Below are 12,792 nucleotides of genomic sequence, written 5' to 3' on the forward strand. Positions count from 1 at the left end.
CAAACCAAGGATGCTTTTGATGCTCCAGACTGGCCGCGCCAACACTGGTACCCCCTCCTGCGCAGTGTGTCACTGATGTTCTTCATACCACATTGCTGCAGTCCTAACACTTGGGTAGTCCGCTGTCCCATTCGGCCCGAATACCAAAGTATATGGCTGACGTCGGTCAAGGCGCATTAGTCTGACGTCAGGACGTCAGGGTACAAATGCGCATGACCGACGTCATATCCTCAGACTTTTTTGCCGCATGGTCCGATGCAGAAGCAGTTTTGCAAGTGCAGGTTGGCGTTCTGAGATTTTCCGAAGTCGGAGTTTCAGACCGAATCCAAATTGGCTAAGTACCCCGTTGGGGATTATTTTGTTTTTTTCTTGCCTCAGTATTTTACCGGATGTCAGAAAAAGTGAATAACTGTATTTCTTGTGGGAAACAGATACCTCATAGGGATTACCATACCTTGTGTATACCTTGCCTAGGGCCTGAGCACGACGTTGTTGGCTGTCGCTCTTGTGCTAGATTTAACAAACGCACTATAAAGAGAAGATTAGATTGTGCCAGGTTAGTTTTTGGGAAGCGGTGTAATTATAAAATGCCGTCGGATGCTCCGACTCCCGCTTCGTCAAAGAAGCGCAAGGACAAAACAGCAAAGCCTAGGCTGGAAGAACCGTCCGTCCCGGACGTCGGTTCTTTAGAGGGCTCGGTGGAGCCAGGGGTTCAGCCAGAAATTTCTTTGGAATCCCAGGGAGAGACTTTATTACTGCAAGATGTGACCTCTCAGGAGGTAGGCCAGGCGGAAGGGGCTTCTCAGGTAGCTGTTCTTCCCTCCCTTCCTAAGGTGGTTAGGCCCTCCCCTGCTGTTTCCAAGGCTTCTCCCAGGGGCAGGCCAGGTTTTGTTTCAGGGGTTACCCCTAGTTCTTCAGGGTCTGTACCTAAGAAGAATATGCTTAAGATGGCAGAAGATTTGATTACAATGATTAGAGGTTCTATGCCCCCTCCTGATAAGAGGCCTAGGGTGGAACCTGAGCTTGGGAGTTTTGAGCAGTGTTCGGATGCTTCTGAGCCTTCGGCTGAAGACTTGCAGGAGTATTCCCCTTACTCTGATTCTGATGTAGATGATTCTACTCCTTCTGCTTCTCCTCCTGAGGATTTTTCATTTTCAGAGACTCTTCATTCCATGAGGGAGCATTTTAAATGGGAAGGTCAGGATTTCTCTGATTCCAGGAAAAGGCTTAGGGAATTTTTGTTTCTACCCCAGCATAGGCCTTTAGCTATACCTCCTGTTCTAGATGTGGTAGAGGATGTTTTTGCAGAGGCTTCTCTGAACCCTGACTCTTTGCCTCCTGCTCCAGTTAAACCTGATAGATATTATAGGGTGCCTGAAGCTCATAAGTATCTTAAGTCCTAGGGCAGACCCAGAAACTGTTTCACAGGGGCCTAAAGGTGTTAAGGCTTCTGTTATTAAAAATCCTGTTCCTCCAGATAAAGAGGCTAGGGCTTTGGATAGATGGGGAAAGAAAGTGTATACTTCTTCCACTTTAGCCATGAGAGCTTTGAATTGCCAGTTTCACATGTTGAAATACCAAAATTATCTCCTTTCACAATTAAAGTCTAAGGTAGATGCTTTGGCGGAAGGTATTGAGTGTAAAGAGTTGCAGGATTTAGTTCATGTTTCTGAACAGGTGGGTAATCATTCTTTGCAATGTGGTTTTGATGCTGTGCAGGCCTCTTCGAGGGTGGCTGCCACTGGTTCGGTTCTTCGCAGGCACGCCTAGTTGAGGGATCAGAATTTAGCTGAGCATGTGAAAACAAGGATTTTAGATGCTCCTTTACAATCTGATGTGTTGTTTGGTTCCCCTGTGGAAGCAGTTCTAAAGAAAATGGAAGACAAGGCTAAGTCTATGCAGACTGTTAAAGATTTTTTGCAGGTTCAGCCTCCGAAGTTTAGTAGAAATTGGCCTACCAAGGGGTGGACATATCCTGCTTATGATTCCCAGTCTAGGGGTAGGTCTAGACGTGGTAGAGGCAGAGCTCAAGGTTCTTTTAGGCCTAGAACAGGGAGTTCACCTGCTCAGTCTTCTGGTGAGGGCAGGGGTCAGTCCTTTCGTAAACAGACACAGTGACCTGCCTTTTCAGCTGCCAGAATCTTCTCGGCTGGCAGCACCTTTGGGAGGAAGGTTGGCACTTTTCAAAGAAAACTGGAGTTTAATTACCCAAGACAGATGGGTATTGGATATCATTCACCACGGTTACAGGTTTTATTTCCATACCTTGCCTCCTTTCAAAGGCATGCCAGACATTCCTCCTCAACAAAGGAAGGAGGCTCACAAGCAAATTTCTCTGTTGCTCCAAATAGGGGCCATTCAGCCGGTTCCTGTGCCAGAAAGGGGCCTAGGATTTTATTCTCGCCTGTTCCTAGTACCAAAAAGGGGAACACGTGGAGACCAATTTTGGATCTGTCTATCCTCAACACTTATCTGGACATTCCCAAGTTCAAAATGTTGACGTTACAACAGCTTTTACCTCTGCTGGGCAAAGATCACTGGATGGTAACTTTGGATCTCAAGGAAGCTTACCTTCATGTTCCTATCAGACTAATTTGCAGGAAGTATCTGCGTGTTCGAGCTGGGAATTCTCATTATCAGTTCTCTGCATTGCCCTTTGGCTTATCTACTGGGCCCAGAGTATTCACAAAGGTTCTGGCTCCAGTGATAGCTTTCTTCAGGCTAAAAGGTATACAAATCTATCCTTATTTGGACGATTGCCTGATTCTGGCTCAAGGAAGGGACGTGCTTCTTCAGCATTTGGAATATGTGATAGCAGTGCTAAGATGCCTAGGGTATTCTGTGAACGAAATAAAGTCCAGTCTAGTACCCTCTCAAGACATGTGCTTTCTGGGTGTGAGACTGAATACAGCAACCCAGATGGCCTTTTTAACCCCGGACAAACAAAAGAATCTTTCTCTTTACTTCCATCAACTATCTCATCAGTCCGGGCTGACTGCAAGGACAGTCCTTCAAGCCTTAGGGTTCATGGCATCTTGTATTCTGGTACTTCCCAATGCCAAACTGCATATGAGGAAGCTACAATGGTATCTCAAAATGTATGGACACAGCACTGCCAGGATTTGGACACTGTCATTCAAATAATACCTTGCATTCAAAAGGAATTTTTGTGGTGGGCTCAGGAATGTCACCTAAACAAGGGACTCTCTGTGACCCGGCCAGAGGCGAGTCAGATTCTAACGACAGATGCCTCAGACACAGCTTGGGGAGCTCATCTGAATGGAAAGTGGATACAAGACAAGTGGCCTGCCAGACTGCAGCATCTACATATCAACATGAAGGAGATGTTAGCAGTCCAGTTTGTATTACTGGCTTTCAAGGATTTACTTCTTCCAGGGCAGGTGTTGATTCTAACAGATAACACAACTGTCATGTGGTACATCAACAAACAAGGGGGAACACATTCTTATCCTCTATGCAGGCAAGCAATGATTTTGTGGGAGACTGCGTTAAGCTTGCAGCTGAATCTTCAAGCAAGGTTTCTGCCAGGAGCACAGAACTCCTTAGCAGATGTGTTAAGCAGGCAAATCATGGATCACCATGAGTGGAAACTGGATCTTCATGTATTTCAGACATTGACAGTGTCATGGGGAACTCCAGACATAGATCTGTTCGCTTCTCCACTAAACCACCAGCTGCCAAAGTTTTGCACGAAAAGGTTTCATCACACAGCCTGGAAAGTGGATGCTCTCTCTTTCAGTTGGAAAAATCTTCATGTGTATGCCTTTCCACCTCTGCCTCTCCTCCCAAAGGTACTTCTAAAGGTAGACAAGACAAGCCAAGGATGATTTTAATAGCTCCGGATTGGCCTCGGCAGCACTGGTACCCATTGCTGAGGAGTCTGGTAAGGAAGCCTCCATGGCCCTTACCTTTGATTCCACACCTATTGTCTCAGAAGGACGGGCATCTACTCAATGTCAAGCTTCACTCTCTTCATCTAACAGCTTGGCATATTCTGTTTTGAACCATAGCAGGTCTCAGCTTCCTCAACAAGTTTTGAATGTGATTATGGAAGCCAGAAGACCTAGTACAAGGAAAGTGTACGAGGAAAATGGAAGAGATTTTTATTTTGGTGTGCAGCAAAGGATTTGGATGTTTCTGAGCCGAATTTGAGTGTGGCTCTTCAATATCTTACTGAGTTATTGGACAAAGGTTTGTCTTTCTCTTCCATTAAGATTCATGCTGCAGCAATTTCAGCTCACTATGATTCTGACCCACCATTGTTTTCTCATCCTTTGTTCAAGCAATTTCTTAGAGGGGCAAAGAATATAAGACCCCCACGTAGAGCTCCTACTCCTGCTTGGGACCTCAATTTTGTGTTGGAGAAACTCACTCTACAACCTTTTGAGCCTGCAGCTACTGCTGAATTGAAATATTTGTCATGGAAGACTGCTTTTCTGTTAGCCATTACATCTGCAAGAAGGGTGTCTGAATTGCAGGCCCTTATGGCGGTTGAGCCTTTCCTGATTTTTCATAAGGATAGGGTATCTTTACGCACTAATCCTTCCTTTATGCCTAAAGTGGTTTCTAGTGTGGCTTTAAACCAAACTATTCATTTGCCTACCTTTTTGCAGATCCCCAAAATAAGGGGAAAAGATTTTGCACACTTTAGATGTACACAGGCAGTTGCGTTATTATTTAAGCAGGACTAAGGATTTTAGGCAGTCTCAGCAGTTGTTTGTTTCTTTTGCTTTGAGTTCTCAGGGCAAGCCTGTGTCAAAACAAACTATTTCTAAGTGGATTGGGTTTTGCATTACATTTTGTTATTCCCATCATGGCAAGGAGATTCCAGCTGGGATTAGGCCTCATTCCACTAGGGCTACTGCCACTTCTACAGCATTTCTAAGGGGTGGCAACTAAGGATATTTTGGAGGCAACTACTTGGGGTACAGTGCATACTTTCTCTAAGCATTACCACCTTCCTCTCTACTCTAAATCTAGGGCTGGTTTTGCCACGCTATTTTGCAGGGCATGTTGTCAGCTCCTGCTTCCTTATGATTTGCCAGCCTCCCTTACCTCTGCTTTGGGATTCTACCCAAGTGTTAGGACTGCAGCAATGTGGTATGAAGAACATAGTACAGTTTTGTACCTACCATAAATGTAGATGTTCAAGATCCACATTGCTGCAGTCCAATACCCTCCCTCCTTCCCTCTGTGTTTAGGGGTGGTTGTGTGGGTGAGGTTATACTCTTGTAAATTTGTATATATTGTATATATATTTGGTGCAGGAGTGTGTGGTGTTTTTTGGTTTTAGCCTTATCTTTTTAGGGTCTTCTGACATCTGGGGCAAGAAAAGACTGAGGATATGGCGTCGGTCATGCGCATTTGTACCCTGACGTCCTGACGTCAGACTAATGCGCCTTGACCGACGTCAGCCATATACTTTGGTATTCGGGCCGACTGGGACAGCGGACTACCCAAGTGTTAGGACTGCAGCAATGTGGATCTTCGAACATCTACATTTATGGTAGGTACAAAACTGTACTTTATCCCCATGGCACCTGCCTCAGACTCATTCCCTGTTGTCTCAGCAGGAGAACCAGGTTCTGCACCCTCAGCTTCTAACACTGAGCCTTGCAGCCTGGCTAATTACATAATCTCTCCTTTACCATCCCTCAGTAAACCTGTGATGGATATCATTTTAGAGGCAAGGAGGCCTAGTACTAGAAAATCTTATGCTGAAAAATGTAAAAGATTCTTTGCCTGGAACCAGTCTCAAGGGATAAGCACAGCAGCGCCCAATTTACCTCAGATTTTACAATACTTAACTGAGATGCTTCACAAGGGCCTGTCTTTTTCCTCCATTAAGATCCACGCCTCAGCCATTTCAGCTCATTATAACACAGAGCCTCCCCTCTTCTCTCATCCACTGCTCAAGCAGTTCCACAGAGGGGCCAAAAATTTGAGACCACCCAGGAGAGCCCCAACCCCAACCTGGGAACTTAACTTTGTTTTGGAGAAACTTACTCTACCTCCTTTCGAACCAGCTGCTTCTACAGACTTAAAATTTCTTTCTTGGAAAACAGCCTTCCTTTTAGCAATCACTTCAGCTAGGAAGGGTATCTGAATTACAGGCCTTTTTGGCAGTGGAGCCTTTCATCATCTTTCATGCAGACAGGATGTCCCTCAGAACCAATCCATCCTTCATGCCCAAGGTGGTATCCAGTGTGGCTCTTAATCAGTCCATTCATTTGCCAACCTTCTTTCCCAATCCACAGAACAAAGGGAAATGGATACTGCATTCCTTAGAAGTGCACAGACAACTTAGATTCTACTTGGACAGGACTAAACCTCAAAAGAAATCTGAACAACTGCTGGTGGCATTTGCTGCAGGGACAGGGGGAAGGCTATTTCAAAGCAAACCATTTCTAAATAGATAGGCCATTGCATTCATTTCTGCTATAAGCACCATGGAAAACCTATTCCCCAGGGGATCAGACCTCATTCCATTAGGGCTGCATCTACCTCTACAGCCTTTCTCAGAGGCGTCCCTACCAGGGACATCCTAGAAGCTGCTACCTGGAGTTCTGTACAATATTTTCACCAAGCATTATCATATGCCAATTTTTTCTAAATCCAGAGCTGGCTTTGCCACTGCAGTCTTGCAGGGCCCTATAGCAGGTCCTAATGCTGTCTCAATTTCTCCTCTCAACCATAGCTTTGGGAATCTACCCAAATGTAATGACTGCAACAGTGAAACACGAAGAACATAGTACAGTTGTGTATACTTACCATAAATGTAGATGTTCGAGGGTATTCACTGTTGCAGTCCTGGTTATCCTCCCTCCACCCTCCTAACTTCTTTTGGCTATACCTCTACTTTCCTTTACTATGCTCAAAAGCCTTTTTGGTGTATTTGCTTTCTTTTTGGAGGTATATCATTGTACTTTTATATTTAATTGCTTCCCATTAGGGGGAACCTGACATCTGGGGCAAGAAAAACTGATGTAATGGCGTCGGCTGCATGTTTTATACCCCTGACGACCTGACGTCATGGAAGAAGGAACAGCAACCGACGCAGGACCCATGACTTTGTTAATCAGGCTGACTGAGGTCTACCTGCAAGCAGATAACCCAAATGTAATGACTGCAACAGTGAATACACTCAAACATCTACATTTATGGTAAGTGTACACAACTGTACTTTCTATTTGCACAGGACAAAATATTTTTGTAAATCTGACCAGCTATTCGTTTCTTATTCAAAACCCATTTTAGGGAAACCAATCTCCAAGGTTATAATTGCCCATTGAATTTCCCAATGCATTATTCAGGCATACTGTGTCAGGGGAGTTTCCCCTCCAGGTCAGATAAAAGCAGATTCTACCAGATCTCTGGCTACTTCAGCAGCATTTTGGTCCAGGGATCACTGGATGATATCTGTTCTGCAGCTATTTGATCCTCATACATTCGTTTCTCATTATAAATTGGACATCGTATCCAGGAACAGGGCATCTTTTGGCTCTGCTGTGCTCTGGAATATCCTTCCATGAGGGCCTCCCAAGTGTATAGTAGCTGGGGACTCTGTCCCACAGGTTGAAGATCAAATGAAGTAAACTACTTCAGATAAAGAAGTTATGTACTCACCATAACGTTCCATCTGAGTAGTTGTACTTCATTTGTCTTCAGCCATCCCCCCTCCTTCCCCCAACCTTGTCACTATTGTCCTGGCCATACATATGGAAGATGAACATTTCAGGGGCATCCTCTCTCATGCTTTGGCTTAGGAATTTTGGGGTTGTCAGTAGTGGTAAGGTCTTGTTGGGTCTGGGTGTATGTTATCTCTTGGGCACCAAACTTGATCTGAAGGGAGGAAGGAAACACGGGGCATTATGGGTAAGGGGAGGAGCTTGGAGCTCAGCTCAGATGCTGGATATGTGGCCATGTCGGATCTGATACAGATCCATAACCCACAGGTTGAAGACAAATGAAGTACAACTACTCGGAACGTTATGGTGAGTACATAACTTCTTTTTTCTTAGCAGTTTCTGCCTGTCTGCCCATTTCTGCATATTTTAAGGTGAAACAGTCCTTGAAAGGTGTCCTCTGTATTAGTCCACCAGTAAAGCATATTCCTCCTTCATGGGACCTGAGCTGCATTCTGGAAAAACTGACCCTAGCTCCCTGTGAGCCAGCCACTAGCTCTTCCTTTAAACTTTCTACTTGGAAAACTGTTAGTTGCACTTAACTCTGCAAAGAGAGTTTTGCAGCTACAAGCTTTGATGGCAGTTCTTGTCTTTCAGTTTTCCACAAGGATAGTGTTACTCTTCGAACTAATCCTTTCTTCTTGCCTAAAGTAGTTAATGAGTTATCTCTGAGCCAGTCCATCACCCTTCTTACTTTAGTTCTCCTCAAAACAGAGGGGAAAGAATTCCTCATTCTTTGGATGTACATAGACAACTCAGATTCTTCCTGGACAATGCTAAGGATATTAGGAAATCAAACCAGTTATTTGTGTTCTTTTAAGAAAAGTAATTGGGGATGTCGGTCTCTAGGCAAACTATTTCTTCCTGGATTTCCAAAGCCGTTTCTTTTTGTTACTCCTTTCATGGGAACAGCTTTTTACTTCTTTCAAGGCTTATTCCTCTAGGGCAGTTTCTTCTGGTGCCTCCTTCAAGTGTTTGGATTCTAGAACTATTCTTCAGGCAGCCACATGGTTCTTTTCACACTTTTACTAAGCATTACAAGTTGGATGTGTTTTCTAGAGCCAGAGCAGGATTTGCTAGGTCCATCCTTTTGGGCTATTTGCACCACAACTCTGCTTCTTCCTCCTCCCATCCTTCTGATCAGCTTTAGTACACTCTCATTAGTTAGTAATACTACAACAGTGATTTTAGAAGGACATGGTATAGTTCAGTAAGAACCTACCATAACAGTAGATGTCTTACTAGTCATTGTTACAGTATTACATCTTACCCTCCTTCCCCCTTGTTGGACTTTTTTTTATTCTTTCTCGGCCAAGGTATATCCGTTTCCTTTCCTTTTCTCCTACTTTCAAGACATGTACATACGTAAATAGGTATCTCTCCTTCAGCACCAGTTTCTTTGTTCTAAGGCAGGCATCTTCTGATGTAATTCATGCTTGTGCGTCCGTTATGTACCTCATGAGTCATACTTTGGATGCATGGCATGAGGAAGGTGCCCAGGCTTTCGTATGCTGACCAGATGTATGTCTGTCCTTGGCTGGAAATGTTATCCATTAGTAATACTGCAACAGTGATCAGTAGGACATCTCCTATTATGAAAAGTTCTTAGAGAGCTGTACTTTTCTCTGCATTACCCATTGCATTACCCACTGCTCCAAGGTTATTTACAAAGTGTCTAGCTCCAGTGATAACATTCTACAGAATAGCAAGGTATTCACATTTTTCCATATTTAGACAACTTGCTCATCTTTGCAGAGTCCTTTTTAAAATGTCAGGGATCTCTTACTAGTGAGAGATCTCATACATAGACTGGGGTCCGAGGAGAACATGCAAAAGTATTGTTTAATGCCTTCTTAACAGGCTGTATAATTGGGGTGTCTCTTAGATGTCTTTGTTCAAAAAACTTTCCTTCCACAGGAAAAAGTAGATCTGAATCTAGATCTATTCCTGAGTTTTCCCACTCAGACTATTGTTGCAATAGCCATGCCCTCCATCCCTTTTATTTTTGTGTGTTTTGTTGCCAGGGTGAGGACTTCTAAATTTAGCTTCCAAGCATTGACCTTTTCATGTTTGAAGACGCCATCTCTCAGTTGGCATAAAAGCTCTGAAGAGCTTGGAGGCCAAACCATTCTTTTTATTCAGCTAGACTTGAGATGAGTAGTGGTTTGGGCAAATGGAATGTGCCCATGAAGCTTTGGAAGTTAGCCAGCTGTTATATGCAGCAGTGCTCTTTCGAACATTTAGACATATGGTACGTTTACTTCACAACTGTACTTTCTTGGGTTTTTTTTGATAATATGAATGTGTAAATGGATTCTTCAGCATGTCAATTCAGTAAAACACTGATAAACTGAATGCAGTAATCTTCAGTTTACCTTTCAGAAACACTAGCATTTGTGTATTGTAAGCTTCCTTTGTGGGTAGCACATATATATGTAGAAATCAGTTCTGAAACTTTGCAGCATGTTCTTGATATTATACATATGTAAATGAAGATAGTATACAACAGTTTGTGGGTCTGGAACATTGAGTATGTGATTACAAATATATTGAATATTGCCTCTAAATGATTGTCACTGTTAAAGTGACATCCTGACAACATGTGTAAAAATGGGAAAACGGGGTTGTGGATGGATGAATTTGTAAGATGAAGAATACATTCTGCAGCAATGTTGTTGATGCCAATATTATCAAGTATTTTGTTGCTTACTTTAATTCTCACTAGACACATATATTCACATTCAGGTATAGCTTGTAAACTGTGGTTAGATATGTGATTTACTTGCAGTAAACAGGTGGTGACTGAGGGAGTCAAACTTCCCTCCTGCAGTACTGAAGTAATTCACAATTCATTACTTTAATGACTTGGCTAGATTAAACTATCAAGATTTACCTATTTGTAAGAGAAAATCCGAGCTTAACTGTTATTTTTTTATTCCACAGGCTGTCCTAAACCAGAAGTTCATTGACTGCTTTGTTCTAGTGTTCCTGGATTCTCTCACTGCCAAAACGGTAAGAATTGTGCTGAATAAGAAGGGAAGGCAGATGGATATTTGCCAGGGTTTTAGATAAAAAGATCATGTGTGGCATGCCATTACACAGGCCAACCACTTCCTGTAGATATTTAGACCTTTGACTTGATCGTAGTATGTCTTTTAAAGTGCACATACAAATTTCAGCAGGTAACATTCTCAAGCAGCAGCAGATCTCAAACAAGTTTTCATGATACCTGATTAAGTCTCAGAAAGTAGTTGCTGTAAATTTCTTTGTATCCACACTACAGGCTCACTACCTCATCTCACTTTTCACTTTGCAAGCAATATCCTCCCTTCTTCAGTCAATACTTAATAATGCCTGCTATTTTATCAGTCACATCATATAGAGTATCACTGTCATGTGTTACAACATTCATACTGAATATCCATATCCATGAGGGTTTTCTTTCGACTTAATATACTTTTAAGTTTTAACTTCATAGGATTTAATTCATCTCCCCACACATCTCTTTCATTATGATTTATTCTTTAAGTTTCAGAGCAGTCTGTGGGGCTGTTATCTTCTTGGCAAAATAAACCTGACTGTGATGCAACATGCAGGGAGAACCTTTGATTTTATGACAGGCTGTAACCTGGCTTTCTGATGTTTCAGGTGAATACCCAGTCACATACTGTTGTGTCTCTGAGGTGTAGTTGTCATACTAAGCATCTTCACACTGGCATTTTTCAAGTGTATTTTTTCGCCAGTGAGACAGAAATGATGTACATCCCTTTCTAGACACAAGTAAATATTTAAACACTGTATCTAGAATCAGTAACTTAACTTCATATGAAGGGCTTGTGCTGGCCTGAAAGCATGAGTAATTTCAAAACCTATGTTGGTCAAATAAAAGGTATTACAGCATGTCTTTATGTTTTCAGTCAGTGGACCAACATGGCATTTTGTATTTTTTCTACTAGACAGTTAAAGACATTGCAAGCTGTTTTGGGTATTTTGTCTTAGATAGTCCTGATTGTAGTCTACACATTTGCAGCAACCAAGCTAGCCAGATGCAAACCACTATTATACCATCCCCTTGTAGAACACAAAATAAAGATGTACTTCCCTGCTATTTCTGCAGCCAGCTTGGTGAATATAGGCATCCTGAGACAACATGGCACTTGTCTCATGTTTACTGACAACAACTTAATTCTTAAACCGATACAGTGTGCGAGCAATGCAGTTGTATAATGTCACCGGAGGCAAGGCTGTCACATACAAGCACTTATAATAACAAACAGGTTGTCACTAACACACACGGTACACCCACATTGCATAGTATGGACCAGACACTTAGACCCACGTATGTTAAGACTATTAAATGTAATCTCCCTAAACCACAAAGACCTCCCAGACATTGCACAAACAAAAAGTATCCTTAGCAACCTCAAGAGCAGTACACAAAATGAGCACTCATTATGACACATAAGGCCACATCCCACGATGTCTTAGCTTCTAAGCCCATAAGGTACACCACCACACAACCTAATATTTTGATTGTAGGAGACCACATTATGTTACAAACAGATGTCCCACTCACCAGGCTAAGTAAGGAGAAGTCAGTCATCTGTCTGTCAGTGGCCAGGATCCGTCAGATCATGCATGCACTTAGGTCATTGAACTGCAAGTGCCAATATGACTCAGTCATAGTTCATCTGAGTGTAAATGACCTAAAATGTAGTACCTCCTTGGAGTACGTGAAAAGAGACACCATGGAGTTGTCTAATTATGGTGTCCCAGGCCGGTATGAACCAAGCACTAAACAGCATCCTACGTCTCCACTGATGATGCCGCAATATGACTAGAAAATAATTGACTTTAACATGTGTCTTAGAGTGTGACATCATTCAAAAGGGAAACAATATTTGTCAGCCTGGGATATGGACAGCAGATCATGCTGCTTTACCAGGGATGGCCTGCACGCATCCCATCTGAGATTTTGAATGTTGGCTAAAATCTTGTCCACCTTCATACTGACTTTTGTTTTGGTATTGCCATCCTGATAAACTTGCCAACATAACTAAGCTAGCCCAGAAAAATCTGAAAGTGT

General features: G+C 42.8%; 1 protein-coding gene across 2 annotated transcripts in view; it reads left to right on the top strand.

The window, feature by feature from the left end:
- SZT2 (SZT2 subunit of KICSTOR complex) overlaps positions 1-12,792 on the top strand; it is a 3,556,133-nt gene that overhangs the window by 3,468,420 nt on the left and 74,921 nt on the right. For both annotated transcript variants that reach the window (XM_044085412.1, XM_044085413.1), the window contains one exon: positions 10,650-10,718. In XM_044085412.1, the coding sequence (XP_043941347.1) occupies positions 10,650-10,718 (69 nt within the window). The remainder of the gene's footprint in view (positions 1-10,649; positions 10,719-12,792) is intronic.

Source organism: Protopterus annectens, chromosome 10.part0 (genome assembly GCF_019279795.1).
Source record: "Protopterus annectens isolate FY-2018-M chromosome 10.part0, PAN1.0, whole genome shotgun sequence".
Classification (NCBI taxonomy): Eukaryota; Metazoa; Chordata; order Ceratodontiformes; family Protopteridae; genus Protopterus; species Protopterus annectens.